This window comes from Bos indicus, chromosome 12 (genome assembly GCF_029378745.1).
Source record: "Bos indicus isolate NIAB-ARS_2022 breed Sahiwal x Tharparkar chromosome 12, NIAB-ARS_B.indTharparkar_mat_pri_1.0, whole genome shotgun sequence".
Classification (NCBI taxonomy): Eukaryota; Metazoa; Chordata; class Mammalia; order Artiodactyla; family Bovidae; genus Bos; species Bos indicus.
In genome coordinates this window covers 36,432,023-36,450,521 of record NC_091771.1, presented here as the reverse complement: position 1 = coordinate 36,450,521, position 18,499 = coordinate 36,432,023, and the positions used below count along the sequence as shown (strand labels likewise).

Sequence of the window (18,499 nt, the reverse complement as noted above, 5' to 3'; positions counted from 1 at the left end):
TCTTTAGTATTTTGAAACAGGAATTGAATGATGGACTCCTTATGGCTAATGCATTCACATGTTTTCAAGAACATGGATATCCACTTTTTAAGTAATCAAATGTTTAAAAATTACTTTGTGTATCATTTCTTCCTACGAGACTAATCATCATAGTTTCTTCTATAAGCTGTTTTAGGCTATGATTAACTTATTCTTGCCAGCCAACGTAGGGATATAAAGATAAAAAATAGGCAAAAACTCTGTCATCTATGGACAAGAAATGCAGCTTGCTTTTCATTTGAAATTACCTAGTAAATTTAGTACCTCATTAGCCAGGCCTGTAAGTACATTTTTTAATAGCTGGCATTTGTTTGTATACTTACTTGCTTTAATTGAGCTTAAGACAGTTGAGTGATTATCAACATCTCTACCAAAAAAAATCAGGGAAGGAGAAAGGATTAAGAAATTAAAGCACAATTTATACTATAAGCTATTATTTTCAGGCATTGGTTAAGAAGTTGAATTCTTGGTTAAAGTTAGCTTTTATATGAAAACATGTCTAGTCATGATTTTCCTCTCTTTGCTTTTCACAGATAATTGAGAACTCATTGTAAATGTCCTTATAAGTCATCATAAGAATTATTTTTAATAGAGGGTAAAAATCAAAATAGAAGATTAAAACCATTATGTTAATGTTGATACTTAAAATAATGTACTTGACATTTTCCAGGATGAGGAATTGTTCTCAGGACTTTGAAAAGACTGCTCATCAACAAACTATTAGTTTAGAACATTCAGCCTCCACACCCAGGACTGTTTTGAACCCATCAGCTGTAATACAGGTATGAAAAATGTAATTCATGAAGTGAGATAAGGCCAAACATTTTTACTTTTCTCTAGTAGCTTGACTTTCCTGTGCTCTCAAGGGTCCTATAATTCAGATTCTTTTGGGAAGTTTAAAGGTAAACCTTCACTCCTTGCTTCAGTCTCTTTATTTTATTCTAAACTACGCCTCAACAATTGTTTTCTTTCCAAGTCAACATATTCTGCCTTTGATCAGCTGTTAGTGCTCTTGATATTGAGATTTTATTTATTTAGATATTTAGATTGAATTCAGATTTTATGAAACTTGTATAAGATACAAGTTTCCAAATTCTAAGTATAATTTTCCAGTTATTTTTAATGGCAGCTAAAAGACCTAGTGGCACTTACTGATGATGATGTAATTCTTGTTGGAAGACTGAATTTTATCAGTTATGGCTTTTGATAACTTTAAATAATATATTCTTTTAATTGAAGGTTAGAAACAGAACAAATTCCAAAGTGCTATTGAGTAGAATATTGTCGTTTTGTTAAGGAGATTATTGGTGGGCTGGGGGAGGAAAGAGCACTGTCTTCCGTGTTTAAATCTTTTTTTTCCCCATAAGAATTTTCTTTTGTTTTTATCAAGGAATTTCTGTACGTTAATTTTAGTCTTTTTTTTTTTTTTTTTTCTTTTCTGGCCATGCCACCCAGCATACGGAATCTTAGTTCTCAACCAGGGACCAAACCCTCACCCCCTGCATTGGTAGCATGGACTCCCAACCACTGGACCAGCACGGAAGTCCCCAGTGTTTAAATATTAACATAGCCTGATTATAATCTTCATTTTCTTAAAAACTGTTACTGTTTACATGTATTATTTATGATCATGATTATTATTTTCAGGTAGTTTTGAGTTGCAAAATGGTTATAGGATATAATCCCATTTTTTCAGAAAGATACCTAAAAAAAAAAAGTCTGGAATACTATCAGCAGAACTCTAAAATGTTCATTGTTGCATGTTTTCAGATTGCTGTAATGGATCTAGGTTGCTTTTGTAAACAAAATGGTAGCTTGATGTTTTTGCAACTGTTACAGTCTATCTAAGCATCTGTTTTTATATTTTGTATTTGTATGTGATTCCTCTCTCCCTTCTTAGGAAAGTAAAACTGTGGAAGAGATTGATGAAGCATTGAAGATAGCAGGCCAAAATTTTGAACAACTAAGTATTGCTGTAAAAGTAAGCTTTCTGTATGATCCTAAATGTATGCTGTATCCTAAATTAAGACATGTTCCCTTTTGATGTATATCACTGAAGGTAGTAGAGCTTAGCATGATAGATAGAGCTTACATATGATAATCCAGTGAGAGAGAAACATAAAAAAGAATGGAAAACTCATGCCCTCCTAGAAGTAGCTTCATACCATTTGTGTTGGCAGCCTGCTGAAATTGAAGCTCTGTTTGCTGTGAGCTGAATTTTTTGTCTTGGAAGCATTGCAGATCACTATTCTGATACTGCTCATTATTTGGCTGTATACTGTTATACAGAGTTTTAGGTTCTTTCTTGGCCCATCAACCCAAGAGAGAGACTTCCCTCATTTATTGACAAAGAACAAGCTCCTTGCACCTACCAACAGCAAATTCACCAAGGCATTCAAAAGATTGTAGCTAACATAGAATTTAAGAGTTCAACATATGTATTTGCAGAATACATTTACTACATCTCATATCCCCCTAATTTTTAGCCAATTTTGGCATCAAATCTAAGTCCAAAATCTCATCTAAGTATCTCCTAAATCAGGTATGGGTGAGATTCAGGGTATGACTCGTGCTGGGGCAAAATTCCTCTCCAGCTGTGAATGTGTGAAACTAGTAAATTATCTACTTCTAAAATATTAATGCATTTGTTGAGCAGGCATAGGATAGACATTACCGTTTCAAAAAGGAAAGATTAAAAGAAAAAAAAGGTCACAGATCTCAAGCGATGAGTCTTTGTTTAAAATACAAGGAAATTTGTGGAATAGCTAACATTTTAATTAAAATATGTGTGTGCGCATATATATATATATATATATATATATAGGGTTTTTTTGTCCTTAGTGTGTGGCATGCAGGATCTTAGTCCCCTGACCAGGGATCGAACCCATGCCCCCATGCATTGGGAGTGCAGAATCTTGACCACTGGACCACCAGTGAAGCCCCTAATGTTATATTTTAAGTTTTTATAAATTTAAGGAATCCTGCCAGAGAGAAACTTAGCTATCCAAAATGATCCATTTCCTGTACTGAGTAAAAGTGATGAGAAGTTCAGAAAACTTAGTGGGTTTTCTAGTCCTTTTTGCTAATTTTATCAGTACAAAGTACTAACAAAGATGTGATCTTGCTGACAAGAACAAAGATTTAAAGTTTAACCATGTGATTTTTCCCATTTTTATCATCTGATCTCTTCTGTTGTTATTTTGAAGAGTCCAAAAAGTACCTTTTACTTTTCAAAATTATGTTGAATAGCACAATTCCCACAAAATAAAAATACCAAATTAGGTCTTTGTATTATCTTTTTCCCAGATGCTTGAACACATGCACAGTCAAACAAAAGAGGAGACGGTCTGTCTTAAAGAGGTTCTAGAGAAGCAGTTTGATCAGCTTTACACTTCTCTTGATTCCAGGTAATAAATTAAAATACAGACTCAGTGCAACTGAAGCTTTTAATATCAACTTGTCATTTTATTTCTCTGCATAGATTGAAAAAAATTAGTAGATTTTAAACAAGTTTAGAAGGTAATGGGTGGTTCCCTTACAGGCTGATGTTTACAGCTTCGAAATGAAGAAAATTTATTTATTTAGGCTATTTGCCTTCTGTTCCCAAAGCTGTTAAATAATTTCTTTCTTAAAGCAGTTAGCACAGAGAAATGCTGTCTATTTCTGAATCCTATTGTAGAATTCAGCATACTTGGGAAAATGCAAACATACATTTTCATGTACATAATGCCGTCATTTTTTTATGTGTTTATTTGCATCAAGAGCAAATAATAATGATTTTTTGAAACACATACCATACTGTTACATATCCATCCTTTTTAAAAATGTTGATATATATGATCTCAAGTAATCTTTAATCACATTTTGCATTTTAAGAGACAGACTCATAGAAGTTGTGATAAATTGGTATTTAGAAATGGTGCTTGTCTATTTGACTCTTGTTTCTTTTTTTAATTTCTAATTGGAATGCCCAGAACACAGGTTCATCACTCTGAATGAATCAGTTGATACTCTTTATTGCTTGATATTTATGGTATCTCACATTTGGTTTTTATAGTATCTAAGTGATAGGTCATTTCAGTTCAGTTGCTAAGTCATATCCAACTCTTTGTGACCCCGTGGACTGCAGCACACCAGCTTTCCCTTGTCCATCACCAACTCTTGGACTTTGCTGAAGCTCATGTCCATCGAGTCAGTGATACCATCCAGCCATTTCATCCTCTGTTGTCCTGTTCTCCTCCTGCCTTCAATCTTTCCCAGCATCAGGGTCTTTTCCAATGAGTCAGTTCTTCGCATCAGGTGGCCAAAGTGGAGTTTAAAGGTGATAAGTCATGTGCATGCATTTTAAATGTTTTTAATAGTGGTAAATGTACATCATAAAGTTTACCTTTGTAACTGTTTGAGTGTACAGTTTAGTGGTGGGGGGAGGGATGAATCAGAACATAGAGTGTGATGATACAGATGATACATATGAATACATATGAATACATACAGATGATACAGATGAATACATACATACAGATGATACAGATGAATCATCTCAAACAGTGTATAAGATGAACATACACTATTATATATAAGATAAATAAGAAACTACTGTATAGTACAGAGAAATGTATTCAGTATTCTGTGATAACCTATATGAGAAAAGAATCTAAAAAAAAGATTATATGTATAACTGAATCACTTGGCTGTATACCTGAAACTAATATTAATATTAGTTTAGTATTATTAACTAATATTAATATAACATTGAAAATCAAATATAGTCCAATAAAATTGAAATTTAAAAATGTATAGTTTAGTGGCATACAATAATTTTATGTTTAACTTTTTAAGGACTACCAAATTGTGTTCTGTGGTGGCCGCACACGTTACTTTTCCACCAGCAGTGCTCAAAGGTTCCAGTTTCTCCACATCCTCACCAACATTTTATTTTTTTTTTGAAAAGAATAACCATTTTGAGGATGTGAAGTGGTATCTCATTTTGGATTTGATTTACATTTCCATGATAGCTAGTATTATGGAGCACATCTTTTCATGTGCTTATTAGTTGACCATTTATGTATTTTCTCTGGAGAAATAGTATTCCAGTCCTTTGCCCATTTTTGTAGTGTTTATTTTGTTATTGATGGGGTAGGAGTTCTTTATACATTATGGATATCAGTCCTTTATGAGATGTATTGTTTTCATATATTTTCTCTTCCTGTGGCTTGCCTTTTGTTTGTGGTTTAAAATTTTTTTATTGAAATACAGTATTAGTTTGAATTTGAATTACATTTGAATTACAGTATTAGTTTCAGGTATACAGCAGAGTGATTCAGTTATACATATTCTTTTTCATTATAGGTTATTACAAGATATTGCATATAATTCCCTGTGCTGTACAGTATGTCCTTGTTTTTTATCTACTTTGTATATACTAGTGTGTATATGTTAATCCAAAATGCTTAATTTGTCTCTTCTACCCTTAAATGTCTGTGGGTCTGTTTCTGACTTGTAAGTAAGTTCATTTATATTCCACATAAAAGTGATGTATGACACTTGTCTTTCTTTGTCTGACTTTAGTAAGTATAATATTCTCTAGGTCCATCCATGTTGCTGCAAATGGCATTGATTCATACTTTTTTATGGCTGAGTCATATTCCATCATGTACATATATCACATCTTTTTTATCCATTTAAGTTATTTCCTTGTCTTGGCTAATGTAAATATTGCTACTTTGAGTACTTTGAACATTGAAGTGCATGTATTGAGTTTTAGAGTTTTCATCTTTTCTGGATATGTGCCCGGAAATTGGATTGCTGGATCGTATGGTTACTGTTTTTAGTTTTTTATAGAACCTTCATACTGTTCTCCATAGTGAATGCACCAAGTTTCCATTCCCACTGACAGTATAGGAGGGCTCCCTTTTCTCCACACACTGTCTAGCATTTATTTGTAGACTTTTTGATGATGACCATTCTTATTTGTGGGAAGTGGGATACGTCATTGTAGTTTTGATTTCCATTTTTCTTTTTTTTTTTTTTTGAGAATTCAGGACATTTATTTTTTGCACAGGGTTTTATCTACTGTAAACACACACATACATAAAACAAATCCACAAAGCAATGGTGTGTTATAGGTAGAGAGAGACACACTTAAGCATATTTAACATGCCTACAGACAACTTTTTTTTTTCCTTTTTTTTTTTTTTAGGCAACAAAATATTTTTTCAGTCCTTGACACCTTCTCACACTCACCTAGCACCACAGATGCAAGGACTTACAGTAAACGTGTTTTTTCTAATAATTTGTGATGTTGGATATCTTTTCATGTGCCTGTTGACCATCTGAGTAATGGTCTTCTTTGGAGAAATGTCAGTTTAGGTCTTTTGCCCATTTTTTAATTTTTTGAGCTGTATAAGCTGTTTGTATGCTTTAGAAATTAAGCCTTTGTTGGTCACATAGTTTGCAAATATTTTCTTCAAGTCCGTAGGTTGTTGTTATTGTTGAACTAAATTATTTAGCTGTGCCAGGTCTTAGTTGTGGCATGTGGGATCTAGTTCCCCAACCAGAGATTGAACTCAGGTCTCCTGCATTTGGAGTCTTAGCCTTGGACCACCAGGCAAATCCCTCCTTTTCACTCTCTTGATAGCATTCTTTGATCCAAACATGTTTTTAATTTGTGAAGTCCAATTTATCTATTTTCTCTTTTGTTTCTATTTTTCTAGAATTTTCTAAAATTCTATCTATTTTTCTCTGTGTTTTGGTGTCATATCCAAGAAATTGTTGCCAAATCTTCAATCATGAAACTTTCTCCAACTGTGTTTTCTTCTAAGAGTTTTACAGTTTTAGCTTTTACATATAGATCTTTGAGGCATTTTAAGCCAGTTTTTTTATATAGTGTAAAGGAAGGGTCCAGCTTCATTCTTTACCATACGGACATCCAGTTTTCCCAGCACCGTTTGTTGGAAAGATGGGTCTTTTCTCCATTGAATGGTCTTGAGACTCCGTCAAAACTCAGTGACCATGTTTGTGAAGATTTATTTCTGGGCTCTCTATTCTCTTCCATTGGTCCATCTGTCTGTTCTTGTGGCAGTAAGACAGTGTTTTAATTACTGTAGCTTTGTAGCAAATTTTGAAATCAGGATGTGTAAGCTCTACAACTTTGTTCTTTCTCAAGATTGTTTTGGAAGTTTGGGGTCCCTTGAGATCTCCTGTGACTTTTAGGATGGGTTTTTCTATTCTGCATGAAGCATCATTGGAATTTTGATATGGATGGCTTTAAATTGTAAATTGCTTTGGGTATTGACATCTTAACAAATATTAAGTCTTCCAGTTCATGATTATAAGAGATCTTTCCATTTATTTTGGCTTCATTAATTTCAGCAATGTTATGTAGTATACAGCAAATGTACAAGTCTATTGCAGCCTCAGTTACGTTTATTCCTGAGTCCAGTCTTATTTTTATTCTTTCGTAAAATGAATTGTTCTGTCAATTTTCTTTTCGGACTGTTCACTGTCAGTATGTAGAAATGTATCTGATTTTTTGTGTGTTCATTTTGTATCCTGTATCTTTGCTGAATTTATTTATTAGCCCTACTACTATTCTTGTGACATCTTTACCTATAAGACTTCCCTGGTGGCTTAGACAGCAAAGTGTCTGCCTACAATGCGGAAGACCCGGGTTCAGTCTCTGGGTCGGGAAGATCTCCTGGAGAAGGAAATGGCAACCCACTCTAGTATTCTTGCCTGGAAAATCTAATGGACAGAGGAGCCTGGTAGGCTGTAGTCCATGGGGTCGCAAAGAGTTGGACACAACTGAGTGACTTCACTTTCTTCTCTTTCTTTCTTACCTATAAGATGATGTCATCTGCAAAAAGACATCACTTTCTTACTTTTTGTCAATTTGGGTGGCTTTTATGTCTTTTTTTGACTAATTATTCTGGCTAGAACTTAAAATAGTATATTAAATAGCAGTGGTAAACTCTCACACCCTTTTCTTACTACCGTCCTTAGAAGAAAAGCTGTCAGTCTTTCATCATCTAGTGTAATGTTAGCTGTGGGTTTTTCTTATGTAAGTTTTATAAGTTGGTGTAGTTTTCCTCAATTCCTTGTTGGAGTATTTTTATCCTGAAAGGGGGTTGAAACTGTCATATCCTTTTTCTCTATTATTTGAGAGGATCTTGTGGGGGGTTTTCTTCTTTCTGTTAATATGCTATATAACATTAATTGGTACTCATACTTCATTTCAGGAATAAATCCCACTTGGCATGATGTATTATTCTTTCACTGTTCTGCTGATTGAATTTGCTAGTATTTTGTTGAGGATTTTGACTTAATGCTCATAAGAGACACTGATCAATAGTTTTCTGGTAGTGTTTTCTTATGGCTTTGGTATGAAGGTGATGCTGGTCTCAGAATAAGTTGGAAAGTGTTTCCTGTGGCTCTTCAATATTTTGGAGGGGAATTGATTTTATTTATTTATTTTTTCTTTGAATTTTTGGTATAATTTACCAGTGAAGTTCTCTGGTCTGGGCTTTTCTGTGGGGGAAGCTTTTGATTACTAATTCAGTCTTGTTACTTTTTATTGATCTGCTCAGATTTTCTATTTCTTCATGATTCAGTGTTGGTAGGTGGTGTGTTTGTAGGAATTTGTCCACTTCATCTAGGGTATCCAATTTCTTGGCATAGTTATTCATAGCATTGCCTTCAAATTTTTTTAGTTTCTGTAAAATTGATTATCCTATGCCTATGAACAAAACTAGTGGAGGTGATGGAATTCCACTTGAGCTATTTCAAATCCTAAAAGATGATGCTGTGAAAGTGCTGCACTTAGTATGTCAGCAAATTTGGAAAACTCAGCAGTGTCCACAGGACTGGAAAAGGTCAGTTTTCATTCCAGTCCCAAAGAAAGGCAACGCCAAACAATGCTGAAACTACTGCACAATTGCACTCATCTCACATTCTAGCAAAGTAAAGCTCAAAATTCTCCAAGCCAGGCTTCAGCAATACGTGAACCATGAACTTCCAGATGTTCAAGCTGGTTTTAGAAAGGGCAGAGGAACCAGAGATCAAATTGCCAACATCCGCTGGATCATCAAAAGAGCAAGAGAGTTCCAGAAAAACATCTATTTCTGTTTCATTGACTATGCCAAAGCCTTTGACTGTGTGGATCACCACAAACTGTGGAAAATAGTTCAAGAGATGGGAATACCAGACCACCTGACCGGCCTCCTGAGAAATCTGTATGCAGGTAAGGAAGCAACAGTTAGAACTGGACATGGAACAACAGACTGGTTCCAAATAGGAAAAGGAGTACGTCAAGGCTGTATATTGTCACCCTGCTTATTTAACTTATATGCAGAGTACATCATGAGAAACGCTGGGCTGGAGGAAGCACAAGCTGGAATCCAGATTGCTGGGAGAAATATTAATAACCTCAGATATGCAGATGACACCATCCTTATGGCAGAAAGCAAAGAAGAACTAAAAAGCCTCTTGATGAAAGTAAAAGAGGAGAGTGAAAAAGTTGGCTTACAGCTCAGCATTCAGAAAACTAAGATCATGACATCCGGTCCCATCACATCAGGGCAAATAGATGGGGAAACAGTGGAAACAGTGGCTGACTTTATTTTTCTGGGCTCCAAAATCACTGTAGATGGTGATTGCAGCCATGAAATTAAAAGATGCTTACTCCTTGCAAGGAAAGTTATGACCAACCTAGGCAGCATATTCAGAAGCAGAGACATTACTTTGCCAACAAAGGTCCGTCTAGTCAAGGTTAAGGTTTTTCAAGTAGTCATGTATGGATGTGAGAGTTGGACTATAAAGAAAGCTGAGTGCAGAAGAATTGATGCTTTTGAACTGTGGTGTTGGAGTAAACTCTTGAGAGTCCCTTGGACTGCAAGGAGATCCAACCAGTCCATCCTAAAGGAGATCAGTCCTGGGTGTTCATTGGAAGGACTGATGTTGAAGCTGAAACTCCAGTATTTTGGCCACCTGATGAAAAGAGCAGACTCATTTTAAAAGACCCTGATGCTGGGAAAGATTGAGGGCAGGAGAGGGGGACGACAGAGGATGAGCTGGTTGGATGGCATCACCGACACAATGGACATGGTTTTGGGTGGACTCCGGGAATTGGTGATGGACAGGGAGACCTGGCGTGCTGTGGTTCATGGGGTCACAAAGTGTCGGACATGACTGAGCAACTGAACTGAGCTGAATGCCTACTTTATTTTTTATTTTAGTAAATTTATTCTTTTCTTGTTTTTCTAGGCAGTGTATCTAAAATTGGTGAATTTTAATCTCAAAGAACCATCTTTTGGTTTCATTGATTTTTCTCTATTTTTGCCTAGCTATTTACTTATTTCTGCTCTAATCCTATTATTTCTTCCTTCTGGCAGCTTTGGGTTTAGTTTGTTATTTTCTAGTTCCTGAGGTGTAAACATAAAGATTGAAGGCAGAAGAAGAAGAGGGTGGCAAAGGGTGAGATGTTAGATAGCATCACTGACCCAATAAAATGAATTTGAGCAAACTCTGGGAGATAGTGAAGGACAGGGAAGCCTGGTGTGTTGCAGTGCATGGGATCGTAAAGAGTCGGACATGACATAGCGACTGAACAACAGCAAAGGTGTAAAATTAGGTCGTTGGTTTGTGATGCCTTTTTTTTTTTTTTTTGCAATGCCTTTTTTCATGTACTTACAGCTATATATTTATTTTTCTCTCAGATCCAATTTAATTGCATCCCATAAGTTCTGATATTTTGATTTTTCATTTTCATTTGTCTCAAAATACTCTCCTTGTGTTACTTTGCTTTGATCCATTTGTGTTTAGGAGTATGTTCTTTAATTTCCACATATTTGTGGAATTTCCAGTTTCCTTCTGTTACTGAGTTCTAGTTTTCATTCCTTTGTGTTCAGAAAGGATACTTTTACATTGTCTTTTAAAAGTATTAAAACTTGTTGTTTTTGACCTAACATGTGGCCTAACCTGGGGTATGCTACCTGTATGCTTGAGGAATCTTTCTGCAACCTTCTTGGGTGGTCTTGGTTCCTCTTGCTGCCTGAGTGCCAAATTAAGTGAAAGGGTTCTTCAGGCAGCCCCCCTTCCCTTCCGCCCCTCCATCTCCTCACTCCCCCTGCATCCCCGCCACAAAGTAGGACATTGCAAATAAGGCAATGGCACCACACTCCAGTACTCTTGCCTGGAAACTCCTATGGCCGGAGGAGTCTGGTAGGCTGCAGTCCATGGTGTCTCGAAGAGTCGGACATGACTGAGCGACTTCACTTTCACTTTTCACTTTCATGCACTGGGGAAGGAAATGGCAACCCACTCCAGTGTTCTTGCCTGGAGAATCCCAGGGACGGGAGAGCCTGGCGGGCTGCCGTCTATGGGGTCTCACAGAGTCAGACATGACTGCAGCGACTTAGCAGCAGCAGCAGCAGCATACTCCCTTTGGAGGGAAGGAATCAGGAAGTATGCTGCTGCCTCCAGACCAGGACTGCACCACACGGAGGAAGGGTCTGGGAAAGGACAAGAAATGAAATGTCCTGCTGATAAAGAATGTGGATTTTTTTCCACTGCACATTTGTGTTGTTGCTGTATACCTTTGTCCGTTCTCCAGTTCTAGAAGGTTATTGTAACCAATTCTTAGCTGTCATTTGACATCACCATTGAAGAACAAGGACTTCAAGTCTCCTAGTCTGCCATTTTGCTAACATCACTTCGTGGGCATGAATTTTGGGGAGAGTCATCTGAAACTTATCAAAATGACCATTTATCTCCTAAATAAATGATTTTCATAAATTTATATGTAATTACTAAAAATTTTTTGGAATACTTCTTCACCTGCAGAGCATGTGTGTATGTTAGTCATTCACTTGTGTCCGACTCTTTCTGACCCCATGGACTGTAACCCGCCAGGCTTCTCTGCCCTTGGAATTCTCCAGGCAAGAATACTGGAGTGGGTTGCCATTCCCTTCTCCAGGGGATCTTCCCAACCCAGGCATTGAACCCGGGTCTCCTGCATTGCAGGCAGATTCTTTACCGTCTGAGCTATCAGGGAAGTCCTTGCAGAGCCTGTGGCACATTCTTATTACTCTTCAGTGTGGCAAACTCCACTTTTTTGAGGCCAGATTTGATTTGAGGAAATCATTTTATTCATTTACAAGATGAATAAAATGAGCAATAATTTTTGGTACAAAATATCTTAATTTCCATGATAAAGTAATTCCACTATAGGCGGAATTTTTGAGTAATGAAGGAATAACTCTTCAGTTTCATAACTGATAGCTTTGAAGATTATAGTTAATTGATATCTGAGTTTTGGTTTGGTGAAGTCTATTTTAAAGTCTTATTTCAAATTCATGTAATATGTATCTGCCTATGAAATTTTAAAATGTGCAGATAGATCCTCGTGAGAAATGAATACGGATATGTCTTTGTAATGGCACAAGTGACTGCAAGATAGCCAGGATTCACTTACTTTTAAAAGTGGTAGATTGGTCTAGGGTTTGTCTTACCTCTGCAGTTCTGTGACACCTGTATCTGGAACATAACTATATTCTTCTACAAAAGTTACTTTTTCTCTGGTTACATATACATAGCTTTCAACTATAATAGATTTTAGTTCAGTTGAATGTCTCATTAACCATATTAAAATTTAAGTTCATGAAACTGAAATTACCTTTTCAGTACTTTTGAGTTATGATAAATTTGCTTTCATAAAATTGTATATGAAATATTGAAAAATAACCTAATTTAAATGAAGGAAGAAGAGCCTATGTGAAGAATTAGCAAGAAATACAGACAATTATTTATCAAAAATAATAGTGACTAAAAGCTACATTGAAGCAAAAAAAAGTGATTTGGATGCAGCTATGAAGATAGCAAGAGAATTAAAATCTGCACCTTCTCTAAGGATATATTGTGACCTAAATCAGGTAATTTTAATAGTTCATAATGTGAATTATTCCTGTGGTAGCTTACTTTACCTGCTTTGGAATATGATATCTAAGACTTAACTGCAAGAATTTGCTTTTCAGATTATCCTAACTTTATTGGCATGAATTTAGAATTCTTAGGCATTTAAATTCTAAGATAAACATTAATAACTTTGTTTGACCTTTTATTATTATTTACCACTTAGGGAAATGGTACAGTAAAGTCTTTATGACACACATCTGAGAACAAGTAGGATGATATTAAGTTGAAAGTTGTTTCTAGGACACTTGAATAAAAAACAACAAATAAGAGTAGCAAAATAAATAGGACTCTATTTTTATAGACAGGTATGACTATCAACTCTTAAAAATTTATCAAAATGCTGTTTAGGTTTTTCTCCCAACCCCCGACTCTGTGAGTCAGGATACAAGGTGCTTCAACCCTGTCCTGTCATCTAATCATGTGCCTGGAGTTGGGCAGAAATAGAAACATGTTTCTTGTGCCTCAAGTTGGGCAGGAATAGAAACATGTTTCTTGCTAGATTGTTTGCTGGGAAAGGGTTACCATCAGTCCTCTTTGCTAATTTCTGTCTTGTTCCCTTGAGGTATAGATCCTACTCTATTGTCTTGGAATCTTCAGGACCTCATTCCCCATAGATAATCAGATGTTTGGACTGAACTGAGGTGTAAAATAGAAGCTCTTGGTTTACCTGCTTCCAAAGTCTTGAACTTTTAAAGTTTTTGCACTGTCTTACTTGACCAGGCCTCCATCTAGCTGTAGTGACAGGAACAGTAGTAGTCTATTCCTGTGTATTACACATGAAACATTAGGAGGTGAAAAAAAGTAAAATTTGGTCTTCACCCTAGTTAGCCACGTTAGGAAGATGGGGCAGAAAAAGAGAGAGAAAAACGTTTAAGGACAGCAGTGCAGGCGCACAACGAGTGTCATCAGAATTTCCCCTGATCGTGTAGCTGTATCCCATGTATTAATTAGTTGTTATCTTTTGTTGTTATATCTTAATACACATCTCCAAAAGTTTTTTAATTTCTTTGGGGAAATTTGCATCCCTCCCTTTGCTTGCCTAAGATCAGACCCTGAGCACATTAATGAAATACCTAAAGAGTATAGTTTTCTCTCTGAAATCTTACTCTGTTTCAACAGTATTTGTAACAAAACAAAACACACATATGAGCAATACTTCTCTTTTGATTCTAGATCATCCGGACTTTGAAGTTAACATTTGAGAGTGACTTGTCACAAGTCAGCTCTCTAAAACTAAGGAACTCTCCCAAGTAAGTAATTGTAATTCATATAAAAGAAATCTATAATTCAAAAGAGTCTGATAATTAAGTATAAATATGTATTGCTGCTGCTGCTAAGTCGCTTCAGTCGTGTCTGACTCTGTGTGACCCCACAGAGGGCAGCCCACTAGGCTCCCCCGTCCCTGGGATTCTCCAGGCAAGAACACTGGAGTGGGTTGCCATTTCCCTCTCCATAAATATGTATTAGAACCTATATTTATTAAAATAACAAGCAATTATAAATTGAAAATTTGGGTCAAAAATATTTCCCAGATTAGCAACCAAATTAAGTGTGATTTATGAATTAAAAAGTTGTTTAAATGCTCTTTTAGAGTTTTTCAGTTCAGTTCAGTCGCTCAGTTGTGTCCGACTCTTTGCAACCCCATGAATCACAGCACACAAGGCCTCCCTGTCCATCACCAACTCTTGGAGTTCACTCAAACTCATGTCCATCGAGTCGGTGATGCCATCCAGCCATCTCATCCTCTGTCGTCCCCTTCTCCTCCTGCCCCCAATCCCTCCCAGCATCAAGGTCTTTTCCAATGAGTCAACTCTTTTCATGAGGTGGCCAAAGTATTGGAGTTTCAGCTTCAGCATCAGTCCTTCCAATGAACACCCAGGACTGATCTCCTTTAGGATGGACTGGTTGGATCTCCTTGCAGTCCAAGGGACTCTCAAGAGTTTACTCCAACACCACAGTTCAAAAGCATCAAATCTTCGGTGCTCAGCTTTCTTCACAGTCCAACTTTCATATCCATACATGACCACTGGAAAAACCATAGCCTTGACTAGATGGACCTTTGTTGGCAAAGTAATGTCTCTGCTTTTGAATATGCTATCTAGGTTGGCCATAACTTTCCTTGCAAAGAGTAAGCGTCTTTTAATTACATGGCTGCAGTCACCATCTGCAGTGCTTTTGGAGCCCCAAAAAATAAAGTCAGCCACTGTTTCCACTGTTTCCCCATCTACTTCAGAGTTTTTAATGTTAGCTAAGTTTTATTAGAGAAAGTAATAAACTTACATTAGAACACTTTTTATGCTAAGTATTTAATTTTAGGTTGAATATGGATTGCAGTGAGATCATCTGTATGTTCAACAGAATGGGAAAGATTGAATTTGAGGATTCAACAAGGTAAGTATTTATAAGAATGGCAACATGCCATTAGTGTCTGATATGGCCTAAGGGACAGAAATATTAGATCAAACAAAAAAATTGATCTTTAGTATAATGTTGATTCAAAAGCTGAAAAGTAATGTAAGGGCAAAATGGTTTCTGTAGATTAATGCTACATAAAATATTTAAGAATTAAAAGACCTAGAAAGGATTAGTATCCAATGATGTATGTGTCATCTTTGAGATTCATTTACTCAGCCAGCGTTGAACACTGATGTGCTAGCCTCTAAGTGTTGAAAAGTGAAATTGTTTATTCAGTCATGTCTGACTCTCTACAACCCTATGGACTGTAGCCCTGTCAGGCTCCTCTGTCCATGGAATTTCCCAGGCAAGAATACTGGAGTAGGTAGCCATTCCTTTCTCCAGGGGATCTTCTGGACCCAGGAACTGAACCTGCATCTCCTGCATCTTCTCCATTGGCAGGCAGATTCTTTACCACTGAGACATAACACCCTAAGTATTAAGATTTATGCAGAGAAGTTACAGTAAATAAAGAATGACATATGTAAACAGTAAAGCGCATAATTGCTTTGATAGTAAAATGTGCAGTCTAATGGAGATGCAAAAGAAGGGAATGATCAGTTCTTTGCAGGGTACCAGGGGACTTGGAAAGAGCAGATTTTTATTTTCCCCCATTCATGAAAAATGAGTACCAGTTGAAAGGGAGAACAGTAGGGAGGCAGCATCTTAGCAGAAAAAAATTTAGGGGCAGTGAGATAGTATACTGTGTTCAGGAACCTGCCTGTAGAATTTTGTTTGACAGAGGATACAAAGAGGCTGAATCCTAAAAACTTTGTATGCTCTGGTGGTGTTTGAACTTTATTTCCTAGACCTGTGCTACCCAGTATGGTAGCTGCTAACCATGTGTGGTTATTTAAATTTAAACATAAATTAAAACTAAATAAAATGAAGATTTTAGTTCTTTGGTTGCACTAGACACATTTCAGGTGCTCAGTAGCTATATTTGGTTAGTGACTATCATATCAAATATCATGCGGCATATTTTCATTATCGCAGAAGATTATGTTGGATAGCACAGGTGTAAGTAATAGCCATTAAAATATTTTCAGAATGAATGTAAAAGTACTTAGGTTACATTTGTAAAAGGTAACTCTAGTGACCATAGAGAATTTTTTGGAAGAATATGAGGCTAGAGGCTGAAGGATGGCTTAGGTTATTATATGACCTAGCATATAATATTATATATTTTATATATATATATATATATATATATATATTATATGGCCTAGCAAATGATGAGAAACCAAATGTAGGTAGTAGCACTGGAAAGGAATAGGTAATGACAAATGCTAAATAAGGAAAAGTGGTGAAACTTAGTAATCGTTTCAGTGTGAGGAATGAGGAAAAGGGAAGCATTCCAATGATTTATAGGTGTATCTTTGGTGACTGAGGTGATGAATTGTGGTGTTACTTACCAAGATTGGAAATATACAAAGAAAAGTTGGGAGGGGAAGATAGTGGGATATGCTGAGTTCCTGTTTTTTACTAGGTATCTGGGGAGAAACCTGTGGAGGGAAGTTACAGGATTTGATTCTTGGTTTAGGAGTAGTCAGAATATAAATGGTTTAGAAACCCCCAAAAGAAAATAAGTTTATTCATTTGAAGGTGGTATGGCTCCTCAGGAAATCATCCCTCAAGAAGCATCACATTCATTACTTTGGGGAACTAATGAGGGCCTGGCCCACAGCATTACAAGCTCAGAAACAGACATGAGCAGATCTACTCTAAACCAGGTAAACTCATGTAAACCAAGTTCACAAAACTGACACATGATCTGAATGCCAGTTTATTAACTTAAGGGGCAGATAGTATTATCACAGGAACTATTAATAGAATACTTATGTTGGCATTCTTTTCTAATATCCAAACAGACACAGAAAGCCAAATCATCAGAAGCTTCGTGGTGTTTTTGGAATAAAGGGAATAAGATATATCAAATAGCTGTGAAGAGTGTTGGTACTAGTCAGCCTGCTGTGTTCCTTGACCCCACAGGGAAGACCTTGCCAGAGGCCTCAAGTACCAGGCCTTTGGCTCGAGTCATCTTGCCCACACATGGAGCCCTGGCCCCTGTATACCTCTGTGACTTGACTTTCTGTATTTTCATGGATGATCATCCTTTCCAGTCAGTACATTCTTCTAGATGTTTTCATAACTTGAATATGGTTACTGTCAAATATTTTTGATACCAAAAGGTATTTTCTTTAAGCGTCTATACTGATCTTGCCATGGTTTTAAGTTTTACTCAGAAGTCTTTTAAATTTCTCCCTAGATTTTAGGGAATATCACTGTAGCCTGCCTCTACTGATGACAGGTGGTAATTAAAGAATGGGTTTGCATAGTGAAAACAGATATTGAATTGGGTCAAGGACTGAGCCCTAGAAAAATACTAAATTTCAAGACAGGGAAAGAGTAACTTGCAAACCATAGGAAAGGAAGAGGGAGCAGGAGAGACTGATACTCTAGAAGTCAAAGGAGGAGAGGTTTGTGAGGCAGGAGTTGATTGACAATGTTAAATGTAAGGTCAGATAAGATACAAAGAAATGTTTTAGATTACAAAGTTGTGTACGTATATGTATACTTAGGAGGTGTTCGGACCTTTAGTCAACATGTATTTAGAGACAGATAAAATAGGTCTGCTGAATTCAGTTGGCTTTGTAGGTTCTTATTTCTGATTTCATTTGGCTTCTTATATGGTGATCTGTGAAGAAACTAAAACTTTCATGGGTTAACTAGAATAAAGGCTTCTGAGACTCAATCTCATTTCTTTGATAGAATTTCTATACCTATAGATTTGATAGCTTTTATCTGTGTGGATTTCTGAAGATAGAAAAATATGGAGTGAAGTGAATAATCAGCTGCAGGTTAGTGGCTGTTGAATAATCATACCCAAAGGATTCAGACTAATCGTTGTTTTAACCCTCTATGTAGGTTTCTAGAAATTGTCTCAGGATTGTACCTCTCAGTGCTTCCTACACTTTATTTTTAAGCTAGTGAATTGAGAGAAATAATCTTAGCATAATTTAAAATCAAACACCAA

The 18,499-nt window shown here is 36.4% G+C and overlaps 1 protein-coding gene across 5 annotated transcripts in view; it reads left to right on the top strand.

Moving 5' to 3' along the window:
* RNF17 (ring finger protein 17) overlaps positions 1-18,499 on the top strand; it is a 110,608-nt gene that overhangs the window by 13,780 nt on the left and 78,329 nt on the right. For all 5 annotated transcript variants that reach the window (XM_019971872.2, XM_070800321.1, XM_070800320.1 and 2 more), the window contains exons 4-9: positions 710-821; positions 1,940-2,020; positions 3,346-3,446; positions 12,794-12,965; positions 14,182-14,258; positions 15,325-15,399. In XM_019971872.2, the coding sequence (XP_019827431.2) occupies positions 710-821; positions 1,940-2,020; positions 3,346-3,446; positions 12,794-12,965; positions 14,182-14,258; positions 15,325-15,399 (618 nt within the window). The remainder of the gene's footprint in view (positions 1-709; positions 822-1,939; positions 2,021-3,345; positions 3,447-12,793; positions 12,966-14,181; positions 14,259-15,324; positions 15,400-18,499) is intronic.